Source organism: Gobius niger (assembly GCF_951799975.1).
Source record: "Gobius niger genome assembly, chromosome: 23".
In the NCBI taxonomy this organism is placed as follows: Eukaryota; Metazoa; Chordata; class Actinopteri; order Gobiiformes; family Gobiidae; genus Gobius; species Gobius niger.
The window spans coordinates 15662054-15676281 of record NC_136874.1 but is presented as its reverse complement, the minus strand read 5'-3'; the positions used below and the strand labels follow the sequence as shown (position 1 = coordinate 15676281).

General features: G+C 48.1%; 1 protein-coding gene across 2 annotated transcripts in view; it reads right to left on the bottom strand.

Annotated features, from left to right (window-relative positions):
- The window catches only part of zeb2b (zinc finger E-box binding homeobox 2b), a 101429-nt gene that overhangs the window by 20733 nt on the left and 66468 nt on the right, over positions 1 to 14228 (bottom strand). For both annotated transcript variants that reach the window (XM_079581391.1, XM_079581392.1), the window contains exon 3: positions 7278 to 7529. In XM_079581391.1, the coding sequence (XP_079437517.1) occupies positions 7278 to 7529 (252 nt within the window). The remainder of the gene's footprint in view (positions 1 to 7277; positions 7530 to 14228) is intronic.

Sequence of the window (14228 nt, the reverse complement as noted above, 5' to 3'; positions counted from 1 at the left end):
AATCCGAAAGGAAACACGTGACTTTTTCAATGCTACAACATGAAACAAGACTGGTTTGTTGTTCAACCATTGAAGTCCAACAGACATTTCAGAACTCCTTTAACCTCCTGCATTTTCTCCAGTGCAGCATTTGTAGCATTTTTGTGTTTGGGGAGCTTTTTGGTTTCTCTTTAGTGGCATTTTTGTCGCGTTTTCATCTTTGTTTACATCTTTGTTTACATCTCGTTTTCATTGCTCATTAGGCACTTTTTTTTCCAAGAAGCTTTTAAATTTGGGTTATAGCAAACTGGAGAAAATGTGCTCAAAGTTAAGAGGTTAACAGTGGATTCATGAACCCGAGGAGAACCTATTGAACATTTATTTTTCTTTACTGGTAGGAGAAAGGCTCCACCTGGCCCTGGATTGAACCCGAGACATTCCATCCCGGCCTTCTACCACGTAGCAATCACAGAAATGCCTTTAGCTTTCTGAATTTGAGCTAGCATTTAGCTCAGGGGACACCTTTAGATGCTAATTTGTATCGGAAGTCAAATCTCCAAAGGTCCATTAATGATTTCTAACGAGGCTTTGACTTCACCTACATGTGGGCGGTGGGTTCTTTTATCATTCGAGACGATTGATGGCTAATGCTAATGGCTATAGGGAAAATACATTGAGCAGGCTCTGAATAGTCTCCCGGACTAGCCTACTTGCTAGCTGTCCGCTAGGATCAAACACTGCTTCTCTTTTTTATGTCTGTGTATGCTACACGCTAAGCTAACAAGTTGTTTTTAGCCTTATTTTAGAATATTCTGTAAAACACCTCCTTCTTGTCTATATGTCTTACACTTACACCTCTCTGGCTCGACAGCTTTGCAGGTGGTGTCGCGGTCCCCCCCTCCCCGTCAACTTTTACGACTTTTCCTTGACGCTTCAATGTCAGACCCGAAGATTTCCACCGAATTTTAAGAGTGTCCCGTAGCAGTGATTCGGGCTGCCAATCGGGATAATGGCCTGGCACAGGTGAGGTGCCGTAAATAACCGGTGTGGACAGGCTCGTAAACAGGAATCTGCCGTTCCCCGTCCTCTTTCCGTGAGCGCCGCGGGGTGGGCGAAAAAAAAACAAAAAACGGGGGCCCTCCTCCTTGGCTCCGCTAACAAATTCAATCAAGGTGCTTTCCCAGAACACAGGAATTTGCAATCTCCGAAAGGGAATTGTGCATCTGCTGCTCACTGCGGACGGGGGGGGGGGTTATCACACAACAGGGACATTGGTTCATTTATGTTCGGGAATGGCGGGACGATGAGGTACGGCGGAGTTTACTGTCCCCGTAGGAACATCTGACCTCTGCGTTTTGCCCAACCTTCGACGCCGCGGAGGTAGCACTCCCATTACCCATGAACCCGTTGAAAAATCTGAAACAACACCTACTTTAAAACGGGTTAACGGGATTGTGAAAATATGTTTAAAGTCACTGTCTCTTGCGACATCTTCCACACCTATTTGGAAAGCAGTTTTTTTCTAGGTCTTCGCTTCCAAAAACGTGCTCAGCGGAGGCCTGTCCTTTCATGCCCAAAGTCTATAGGAGCTTACTTTGGTGTCGTGAGAAGGAAGGGTGGGTGTATTGTTGATCATATTGTCTTCCTGCTTACATTACGCCCAGGGCGAGAGCCATTCTCCCTTTGTGTTTCCGCGGAACGCTCGAGACGTAAGAGTTGCGGGATGCTTTCAGATGCTCGCAATCCTTGGGTTACGCGAAATTAAAGATTTGGCTCTTGTGGCGATGTGATAAATACCCCTGTCAATGGCTTCGGAGAATAATGACAAGCTCCTCCACACACACACACACACACACACAGGGCCATGTCCTACTTTAACTTTCCCCAAGTCTTTCTTTTCTTTTTTTGCTCGAAGAACATTTGCACCACCAAAGAGCATCTGCAAACCACAACCCCAGAGCGCGTAAACGGCATAAATTAAGCGGCGACAAAATAAACAGATTGAAAATAACCCCACGCCCGCAAAGAGTTACGAGGATGGAGACGAGGTGCCGGAGTGTCCTCCTCCTAGGCACCATGTTTGCCTTGGGTAATCAAATTTGGCCGCATAGTTTGGGTGTGATGCAGAAAGTAAAGTGGGGGGGGGGGGGGGGCAAGTGGAGGGATCTAGCGAGGCCGGCTTCTCCGTCCATGTTTACCTTGGAAAACTTTTGTTATCTGTGGCTTGGGGGAGAGAGAGGAGCGGAGGGGTCGCTTTTCCAGTAGGAGGTAGGCTAACCCCACTTATACCTCTCGGCGGACACCGAGCGAAAAAAGAGGGGGGAGAGTGGCGGAGTGGCGGACGGCGCGCCAAGAAAATCAAACGAGAGCGAGGTAAGAGTAACAAGAGGGATCTGGTTGCGTCGCTGGTGAACCGCAAGTATGCCCTATTCTTGGTCATGGAAAAGACTATTGGAAGAAGCGTCCGAGGAGTTGTGTTTTGGCTGCACTAAATCACGAGGGAAGCCGAGGCGGTTAGGTATACACGGGGTTTTGAAAGAGCAAGACGAAAGGGAGGAGAGGAGGAGAGGGGGGGTGATACCCAGATACCTCCACATGCAGTCATCATTCCACCTATTTTCACAGCGCACCGGAGCTGTTTGGGCAGAAAACATTCCCGTTTTTTTACGGCCTGGTCACCGCAAGCTCGGGCGCTTTCAAGTTCTGCCCCGCTGCATTCAGGCTCATTCGTCTTTCGCTGCACCGGGGACAAAGGCAAATATCTGTCTGAAACGAGACGGGGTTCGGAGCTTTGTTTCAACTTTGTTTTACGTGACAATTCCAGGGCATGGAAAGCAGCTATAGATTTCGTGAAGGAGTCTGTTGTGAGATCATTCTGGTGGAACAACTTTATTTATTTTAGCATAATAGCAGACCTTTAATCATCAGAACTAAGACGTGCTCCATAATCTTACACATTTGCACCATTTCTTTCAAAGCGCAAAGCCAGAACACATTAGGTGTGTCCGAAATCTGATGAAACTTCCCCACAGAACTTTTTTTTTTTCTTTTTGACTCAGTGAGAATTGAGCCAATCCCGGTCCACTGCCAATACGGCAAACCTGACGACATAACGCTCGGTTTCGCTGCAAGTCCCCAAACTCCCCTGGTCCCGCCCCGTTATTTGGGTTTTAAAGGCGCAAAGGAGCAGGTGATTTATTTGAAAAACCGTCTGTCGGGGCTTGATGATGATGTCATGTTTTGTTGCTAGCACATCGCGTCCACACATCCCCGCCGTGGGATCGGGGAATGTCAAGGACGGCTCCAGACAGCGCCGCGATTGTGCCCTGCAATCTACCCAGCGCTCCGAGATACAACTTTTCTTTTGTTCCCCTCGCACTGACTCACTCAGCTGCGATCGTCCCCGTTAAAGGGCCAGCCCGATCTTTAAAGCGACTCACCAACGTCGGCCGCACTCTCCTCCTGCCTTTCCTAACCTGCGGAGGAGCTCTTTAAAGGAGCAGATGACTGGGAGGAGAGTGTCAGGGGGTGGGGCGCCAACTTATCTCAGACCCAAGTTATGTGCTGAGGTATCACTGTAGACACTTAGGCACCGAGGAGGGAGGAAGAGAAAAAAAGAAAAGAAAAGAGAGAGGCTGGGAAAAAAACGCAGCAGCCGCAAAGATTGGGAAAGAGACTCCCAAACGCTCTAATGAACTTGACTTGCTCAGGCGAAATATGTCAGACGCTTTATCACACGAGAAGCATATTATCTGGGATTGCTACATAGTTGAATTACAGACATTATGGCACCGCGGGTCTTTATCAAATAAACAATTACCGTATGCAACGACAGCTTGTTTATCCTTTATCTTGATTTATTTACCGGAGTGTCTCTTCTTCTCCTCTCTCCACTTCTTAAAGACCCCGACAGATTATTTAGGGAGAATGTTGATCCCCGTTAAGTTTTTCCTCCCCCCCCCCCCTCCTCCCCCCCTAATAAATGTGCAATTTTCCCCCCCGTATTAAAATTTAAGACTCCCCGAATGCGCCCCGCTTTCCTCGCCACTGTGCACAGCCAGTTCATTAGCAAAAAATGAATAGCAAAAGGCCGGCTCATTTAAATCGGCTGTCGTACATGACTTCTCGCCGTACTCTGTTCCTGTCACATGCTTCCAGGAATCATTGACTCTTATTATACATGTAAATGGCTATCATAAAAATAAAAATTTCATTTAAGATTGTTAATGACTTTTTTTTGCAGCAGTCTGGCTTCCTTTAATGATTATACCCTGCCCCTAATTAAAAGTATTTATCTTTCAAGCATCCGTGACTGCGGCGGAGAGCAGACACGGGCGAGACAATAAAGATCTGCTTTGACAAACACCGAGGGCCCCGCTCGGTGCGGCGAGGGGCGGGGACGCAACACTTTTTTAGCCTGCGTTTTCAATATGTTTCAGCACATTAAAAAAAATAACATCTATATTATGAGACCGATACAGGGTGGGAAATGTTTGGGACTTTCGGTGGGAAGTTCTGTTTCCCCCAGTTGTCCCAAAACATGCATAAAAGACTAATTCTCTAATTCTGCTCCCACAGGTAGAGGGCAGAGTAGCCAAGAGTAACTTTGAAATCATTTTACTGAAGTACAAAGTAGTGACCCAAATGAATACTTGAGCGTAAAAGTCTGATTTATGCTTCAGTTGTGACATCAATTATGAAAGACTAAACGTTCATCGTGTAATTTATTAAGGCTAAGTAAGGTGTCGGGGATCTATGTATGAAAATGTCCAGTTGAATTGATTTAACTTTGATGATGTCACTCTTTGTTGGAGTGTAATTAGAGTTGGGTCAGTGTTGCCTGGTGACTGTGCTCTTGGAGTATGTCACCATCCAATCTACCCTCTGATGGGACTTTCTTTACACGTATGAAGGAGAGAAGTGGAGGATTCTCAAAACGTTGGGCGGCTATATACGAAAATGTCCAGTTGAATTGATTTAACTTCTGTGTAAATAAGGTGTAGTTATTATAAAGTGTCACCGAGTACTTCATTACAATATTTCTCATGTAGAAAGTTGTGAATGACACACGACTCTAACAAATACAGTTTCTTCAAAGGTTAAGTACTCCCTGCCTCTGGGTACTCCTGACTATGATCTAAGCTCAAGCTCCTGACACATTAGGCAGGTGTACTGGTTAACGACATCCTCTATCGCAGTGTTTTTCAACCACTGTGCCGTGGCACACTAGTGTGCCGTGAGATATTGTCTGGTGTGCCTTGGGAAATTATCCAATCTCACCTAGTTGTTTTTTTTTTTTAAACAAATGCATTATGATCCACAATAAATGTATCGTTTTCGAGTGTCTATGCTGTCTAGTGATCGGCAGAGTAACCATACTATACTCTTCCATATCAGGTAGTTAATTTCTTTGAGGCAAGAGAATTAGTGAGGCATTGAGGCATTGTGGCAAGTGAGACAATACAGTGTTCCTAGTCAAGACACTTTGATGAGAACATTTTCTGCTGGTGGTGCCTTGTGATTATTTCAATGAAAAAAAATGTGCCTTGGCTCAACAAAGGTTGAAAAACACTGCTCTATGGTACAACGAACAGTGCAAATACATTTAAAGCACAGCAAATACAAATAAGTAATGTGAGCAGAATCTGCTGTGTGTCGCTCTCGCTGACCAATAGGACGACCGGGCAAGAGCTGCATTAAAGAATAAATCACTGAATCGCTGCAGAATGAGTGTATGAAGCAATACGGTGTAGTACTAGCTTCACTCCGCAGTCGAATGGGTATTAAAGCTACTACTACGGCTACTACTACTACTACTACTTTCTGGCATCTCTCCCCAGCACTTGTTTTCTTCCCCGCACTTTGCAACAGTAAAACAGTTTCTCTTATTTTCCGAGGTTATACATAAATGTAAATAAGTTGTGTGTTGTCTGGCTCAGGGTGGGACTCTGTGTAAAGCGTGAACCAACTGGTGTCCCCCCCGCCCCCCCCGCCGCCCGCTCGCCGGGAAACTGTTTACGAGCGGGCGGCGAGCGAGCGAGCGAGCGGCGGCGGCTCCTTCCGGCAGACCTGGCTCCAGCCCTGTTTGCCGAGCGCTCGCCGAGGTTTGCCTAAGTGTGCGCGGGCACCAGATGGGAGGGCCTCGCCGCCGCAGAGCAAGCACCGGAGCCAGGATGAGCACACACAGCCTCCCAAAGTTTGCTCGGGCGGACACTTTGTGACTGACAGTATCACCTGAACCGTCGGAGATCTGCACCAGATTTCCCTCAACCGGCGGAGGGATGACACAGTATCACGTTTCATTTCAGACTTTTTTATTCTACACTGCACCATCTGGTGTCCATACCTTAAGAACATTGACTATTCCAAACGGTCCTGGTTTCTACTTTCTTACGGTGTCTGTCTGTGGCCCAAAAATGGGTCACAGAACCATTATAAGTGGGCCGCGGCCTTTTTCTTTCAGTGTTTGTAGACTGGTAAAGCACCCAAGTCAGATAAAATGCCATGATGCTCTAATTCTTTACACCAGTGGTTTCCATAGTGGGGTCAAGGGCCTCAGAGGCACCACAGAGGGCCCCCTCATGCTTCTCAGCCTCAAGTACTGCCATTTTTTTCTCATATTGGAAGCAAATATATATGTATTTGCTAAGATGTACTACTTAGAACCAGTATTTAGCTTACAGTCATTGCCAGATGTTGCTTTTTATGTAATTTTACCTGTAAAATAATAACAAAGGCCTCTTTAATAGAATAGATTGTTATTTTTGGGGGGCTGTGAGACAATTTTGGATTGGTAAGTGGGCCGTGATGTCCCAGACTTTGGGTCAAACGCCAAAGGATTTTATGGACAGTGAGGAATACTCTTATGTGGATCCCGGGCCGTCCATCCTGGGGTGATGGTGGGTCCCATTGCCATACGAGTTGAGAACCACTGAATTAAACTGTAGCATTATTTGTGAGCAAAGAGTGCCCAGGCTTTTCCAGGTTACTTGCACTTATGCATGTAATTGAATGGGAAGTAGGAAATCAGGCAAAAGAGAGAACCAAAAGCGTAGTAGAGTCCCATTAAACATAGTGCCTTCTTTACTTTTGAAAATAGCTTGTTTTGGAACTCGTCCCTGGATGTTCTTTCCATCATTCAGCGCAACAGATTGAAGATTTGGTCGCACAAACATTTATTGGACGCGACATTAATCTTGCCGTTACTTTGCCGTGTGCCATCGCGCTTATAGCCAAAAAGTTTTCTCGAAACACAAACTGAGAGTGAGATTTGTGAGTGTGTGTGCTCTGGGACTCACCGGCGCCATCTACAGACGCGCTCAGCATGTCGTTGTCGGGCCAGATGTGCTCCACGCCGCTGTCCCGCATGTCGTCGTCGTCGTCCTCCTTGCCCAGGAGCCCGTGGCTCTCGATCCGCGGCGACCCCTCGGGGTTGGTGAGGCTCCCGGGGCTCCCCGTGCCGTTCAGCAGGGGGTCCTCCTCCGAAACGGGCATCTTGTCGTCCTCCTCCGAGTCTGAGCCGGTCTCCACCACGTTCTCATAGTTCAGCGCTGCAAGAGAGGAAGGAAGGGAAAGGGGATTTAGTGTGGACGCTTGGGGGGAAACGGTCGTTTTACAAGAGCGAGAAACCGCACCACCAAAAGCATCGTAATTCACGTTCATATCATCCGAAATGACACAGAAGTATTCCCAGGGCTGACAGTCAGGCGTCACCTTATGAGCACTTTGGTGTCACGTGTTTTTTTTTTAATGTGAAGTGGTTCAAACCTGAAAGTTAAATGACAGAGGATTCTGACAAAAATATGACTATGTTGTTTTGGAAATTGTGGTTGATTCCCAGATGAAAAAGGTCACCCCACATCACTGCTCGCTCCAAGGCGTGGGTGCGCGCTCCCTTTTTTTTTCTTTTTTTTTCTTCCTCCTTTTTGTGGGTTACACCCCAATTACAGCATCCACTCCTGGAATCTGCGCCGGGGCTGGCGGGGCGGCGGACAGCTGGAGGGAGATGCGGCCAAAATAGCCACTAATTTTCAGTGGCGCTCGCATGCCTGGGATGCCAACGAGCTGCACCTTTTCAGGAGGGCCGCGCTCGCCGCATAGCCGTCACGTTTGAGATGCCCCGCATAGCACGTACGATATTACAAATGGGATTGCCGTGCATACAAGAGGCTTAACCTATAGTCATTTGGATTATTCATCGCGTGTAGCATCTTCATGTTTGCCCATCCGCTGAACCGTGAACGTAAATGTCTTTTTTTTCCCCCCCCTGAACGTATAGAGACATGACAGAAACCTGATGCGCGCACGCCCTCACGAGCAACATTAGCAGGCCCCACGACACTCCGGGCTCACACATATGCCTGCTTTGCCTAAAATAGACGCCTGTAAATAAGGCTGTGAACTCAATCAAAGGTGGCCGCTTGTAAATGAGTCCACCGCGGGCAGGTTGTCGGTGGAGGACTGGCGGCGCGCGGCGTAAATCGTGGCATAAAAGGACGTCAGAAGACTTATTGGTGGAGCGCAGATGGAGCGCCGGGCGAGCCAGGAACATGGCATCGCACTGGGACACACCTCATTGGCAGCGCGTCCAAGAATGTTCTGCGGCGGGAGCCAATCACGGGGAAGGGTTTCGTAGTGAAGAGGTGGAGGCTGTTTTATGTGGATTTATGTCTCGCAGCCATAAAAAAGGCTACAGCCAGCTCATAAGTCAGCAGTCTTTAGTAAAATCAACAGATTTATATCTAATAGCTCTGCGATGGCGTGTCCCCTTTATATTTGAACATAAATACAAACAGAATATGCAAAATGCCTTCGACTGTGACCATTGGAGACACCGATATTTCACCGCCACTTGAACTTCCCCCGAATCGAGAGGCAGATAAAGTCCACGCGAGACGTTCTGCGTTTACGCACATGAAACGATGAGCCCGACACGTCCCGTACGACTGACCGGTCCGCACTTGCCTTCAGCCAACAACTGCACAACAGGTGCAAATTAAAATGAAAACAGGGCTTTCAGACGTGGGAGGAGAGGAGCAGGGAGGGGGTGCCGTGGGGGGCTGGGGGTCGCGTAGACAAGAGGGGCAGTGCGTGAGCGCGCTGACCTGCCTCGAATACCAATCGACGGAGGAAACAAAACCTTTTCAAGAGGTGTGATCACAAGGGTTTAGGCAAGTTCAGACTCAGTAATGCTCCTTGGAGATGACAAAAAAGGCAGTGCGGGCCAGAGACCACGAGTGGAATGAGACGTTAAGGATTCCTGGGTGGTCCCGCTCTCCGCTCGCACCTTCATCTGCTCCCCCGAAACCCTGGGAGCACATGCACACGTCCCGCCCGAGTTCGCACCTGTCCGACACTTCTCAACAACAACCCTCTCCGATTCATTCCCCTAATATGTAATAAACACATCACGATTTAGGAATTCCCCTTTGTGCTCCGCCGCCCCCAGGTTCTGAACCCCCTCATAGCGCCGCTCCATCATGTCTGTGCCCCCTAACTTTCCAGGGAGGGGGCCACAGGAACAAAGGGCCCGGAGGCTTGGGAAGCGATCAGCCCTTCCCTGTGAACCTGATCTCTGGACGCAGACTCATTGATGGAAGCGCGGGGGCCACTGAATAAAATTATCCAGGGCTGGACAGGTTCTAAAGAGCCATTCTTCCTCCAGACACGGACGAAGGGGAGCTTCTTTTTGTTTGTTGTGGCCCTTTCGCGTTGGGCGCCGTGCTTTAAGTTACCTCTTCTCCCCAAAACTTTAAAGCTCTGACACTCTACTCTCGCTTGATTTCTTGTCCACAACTTTTTTTTTTTCGCGAAACAAACCGCTGCGTTTCGGCGGGGGCGTTGGAACTGTCTTCTGAAAGCTCCGGCTTCTCTTCTCCTTCCCCCCCTAAAACCGTCAAGCGTCTCTCCTCCGCACACGCTCGTCGACGTATACCTCCGAGAAGAAGAAGGCGAAAATGACAGTGGGGTGCTTGTCAAGTCGCAGCATTAACGTCAAAAAGCGGCCATTGTTTAGGTGCCACGGGCTGACAAGAGCCTCTCCCTCTCCGAACGTCAAGCATCCAACTGGTATTGTGCCGCGCAACAAAGTAATTCTAACCTACTAATATTTCGCAGGCAGTTATTTTGTCCCCCAAAGCCCGCTCCTAATCAGCCTTTTGTGCGGCGGAGGATTGGCAAAGACAAAAGATATTGTTTACTTCACAAAATGCCTCGGCTCCCAAGTCTATTTTTCTTACCTTTAAGTGTCATCTCTGACAATGGCAATTACGGGTTTTTTTACAAGCTACCTGTTTGATACGGCGCCCCGTTTTGGAGGTAAATAAAAGGGGACCGGAGTCGCGCGAGATAATTAAAATGACACATGTAACTGCACAATTCGGGTTTAATATTGGGTTTTTAACTATCTGACATAACCCTTTCAAAGGCCCGGCATTATCCTGTCACTCGGCGCAAAAGTACACAGTCGAGGAGTATTGTATATTGATTAGGACGGGGCCGGGAAGCGGAGAGCAGAGCCACCGCGCGGCGCACTAAAGACCGCTTTGATGAAGATAAATAAAGAGAAAAACAATGTTGCAGGCAATACTTCACCGCTTGACAGCTGGAATCTGCAGATACGAGGGGCTGTTGGAATTAATGTACTGTGCCCCCCCTCCCTCCATTCCTTCCTCCTGACTCCGAAATCTCAGCTGATCGTATTTGCGAAGACGTGGCAGGTCTGACACCGTACGAGAGGAGTAAAAAAAAAGAAGAAAAAAAGGCAGGCGCGATCAAGAATGCCTTTAAAGTCGCCTGCCATAATCGACTCCATTATAAAAAAAAACTCTCCTCTGATTTGGGTTTTCTTGACAACTGCTGTCGGGCCACATGCCGCATTCAAGAGAAAAACCCGGCGCCGCCCGACTTTGATGTTGACCCGTACATCTGTTTAGCCGAGACTTTTTGGAATGTACGCCCGCTCACGGTTGCTGCCGTGCAGGAGTGTGACTGTAAATAAAATGTGTGATTTCTTTTTTTTTCTTTTTTTTTTCATCTTTGTGACACCACGCACGAAAAAAAAAAAAAGAGAAAGAAATCAAAGCGCGGCCTCTTCGCGAGTCTTTCATAAATCTCCGGGAGAAGAGCGTCCTTGTGTTCTGAAGCTCTCGCATGAAAAGCGCCGCACCTGCTCTCCCCCGCGCTTGGAGGAGCACTTTGCCCGCCGTTAACAGGTATAATCATATTTATTTAACAATCCCGGAGACGCCCGTGGAGTGGAGGCGCGCTGGAGCGGTTTTGGCGGGGTTGGGAGGGTTGGGGGGTGGCGGTTCAGCCGGGGTTGCAGGAAGCCAGAGGAGCCGCGGCGTTTTTTATTTATTTATCTTTTTTTTTTCGGAGCTGCAGAAGGTGATGGCTGCGGGGGGGGACTGGCTAACACCCACGGAAGCTGCTCTCGCGCTAACCCCGGCCGACTTCTTCTTCTTCTTCTTTTTTTTTTTTTTTCTCTTTTTGCGCCGGAGTGTCGAGGCTTAGCCCTAGGTGACACGCTCGGGCCCTCCTACGCGGATAATGAGCCAGGACAGCCTCCCTATTGGACGGTTAAGTGCCGGCGCTGGCTGGCCCCGTCTCCCGGATGCGGCCGATTCACCTGGATGACCAGCGGGGAGGCTTTTTTTTTCCCTCCCCCCCCCCCCCTCCCCTAACCGGCGAGGGGCTCGTCTGTGTGCGTGTGTGAGTAGGAGGGCATGAAAGGTGCTTAGCCAGGGCGCTGCCTCGTGGCTACAGCCAGCGCTAGCCGATCGGCGCTGCTGACCTTTTGCCTGCCATTGTTCCTGTCTGCGAGAGTTTTTAAGCAATCCGTTTTTTCTCTCTCTTGGCAAGCTCCCACCTAAGAACAGACTTTGCAACACTTCACTCCAGAAAGACTTTGGCAAGGTTACAGCGAACTTAAATGGAGTTTTATTCCCCGTCTCTCTCTCTCTCTCTCTCGGAATTACGACATTACCTAGAGTTTGTACATATGGAACAATCCGCCGGTAGCTGCTAGACATGCACGTTCCACTTTTTATGCTTCTGATATCGATTCTGTTACTGAAGGTTCAAGCATCTGCCGATATCCGATATTAACCGATACCAAATGACTTTTTTCTTTGAGCAAAAAAGTGAATGGTTCTCTTATCTATTAGTATTTATAAACTATTACAAAACAAGGATCACATATTCTTTAAAGGGACTATACAGAGTTTAAAAATGTTAATTATAAGTATTTTAAGTATTTTCTTTCCCTACATGTTCCAGCCATGTCCTAATGTGTAGAATGAGCTCCGACCTTTTCATCACAACTGCCTCTAAAATCCTGCACTGTCACTCAAAAAGTTGTTGCTTCGGGTCCGAAGTGCCGTCATGCACAAGCTTCATATAGAAGGTGCAGTTACACGTATGACCTGAGGTGGCAGTAGTGAGCATAAAACGGAAAACTTGCATCTAGCCCCTTTAACAGTATTTCATAAACAAACAAACAAAAAAACACTTGGCCGCCTCAGCAGAGGCCGATTTGATATTTTACTAGGCTACATCAGATATTGACCCAGCCTTGATTAGTTGTTTGTTAGCAATAGCATGCTCCCGTTAGCTTTAGCATTCTGCTGTTCGCTTGGCGATCAAAAATACATTCAAGACTAACTCAGCGATTGGATTCAGGCTCATTTTCACTTAGTTGGTGAAAGTTGTGTTTTCGAGGCGATGAGAGACAAAACTGGTATCGGTGTATCGCTGTATCGCTGTATCGGTGTATCGTTGTATCGGTGCATCCCTAGCATCATCACAGTATGAACTTGTTTCTCGCAACACCACTGGAACTCCACCCTCTTCTTAAAATGACACAATTTTGCAATGACTTTTTTTCCAGCACGGCTAACCAACAAACCGATCAAACATTCAGCGTTCCGTCTATTCGCCGCCATTTTTGTTGTTGTTGTTGTTCCCGAGCACGGGCGCCCGCGCACACCAAAGAAGTTACAGCCGCCATGTTTGGATATGTTTTTTTTTTTTTCCTCCCTCCACTATCTTGTCCCGTGTATAATGGCGAGATCGCGCACAAGGGCCAAATCGGGGCCAAGTCGGTGAAAGGACGGTGGCAGAGGGCAAACAAAAGCTCTGAAAGGGGATGGGGGGGGGGGAGAGATGGGCGACAGGAGGGGGGGGACGATGAATAGTGAAAACTCAGTGAAGTGTAAAGGCAACCTGGGACAGTGAGCGGCCCTGGTCAGTGTGTACAAGGAGGAGGGAGACTCTTATGGGCAGAAAGTTATCATGTCTGTCTAACGAGGCTTTCCATCATTTTTTTTTTGCAAGAACAGCAAAACAAAATGCGAAAGTTTAGCTTTAGTCCTAATTTTCCTCATTGACTTCTACTTTAGCCTTGTTTTATCGTTGTTGTCGTCTGGATGAGTCACATTTATTAAAGAAAAGTCTGTAAAAGCATTGCTCATTTGGGAATTTCCTGCTCGTCCACTGTCCCCTGCTATCACAATCTGGACGATCTGAGCGGAGACCCCTAGCTCTAATTCAATTAAAGTCTCATTTATTTGCTGAAGAGGCCCGAGAGGAGCAACAGGCACTGGGAGGGGGGGGGGACGGCATGGGGAACGAGGGGGGACCGAAAGGTTTGCTCAACAGCTCAGACAGGGCCCACCTTTTGCCTGGATCAGGAGGTCCTGCCTGGATCTACCATCTGTGTGTGCCTCCCCCCTCTCTACCCTTCATCCCCCCCCCCCCTCCCTCCTGCCCCTGCACACATGTTACTGCCTCCACGCCCCCCCCCCCCCCCTTCTCCCTCCCCTCTCTCTCTCTCTCGACCCGAACCGCACTCCCATCACACAAGCCAAAGGAGAAAGAAAAAAAAAGGATGCACAAAAGCTTCCCCTGGCTGCCCCCAGGACTCCCAGGCCAGGAGAGTGGGAGGTGGGATATAGGTTGTGAGAAGAGGGTGTTTGGTAGAGGGGGGGGCGGGGTGAATAAAGAGGTTTTAAGGTGCTGGAAAGGTTTTTCAATTTCATTCTATACTTTTTTTTTTTTTCTTTTTTTTGTTATTCCAGGTGCCACCCGGTGTTACCTTGGCACGCGGTAAAGCAGGGGGGAAAGAAACGGTTAAAATTAGAAAATTTAATTTATTTGATAATTTCCCTGAATAATTAGAGTTAATATGGGTTAATTAATATGCAAATCTCCGAGCAGATGTTCGGCAGCGCGGCTGAGCACGGCTGAAG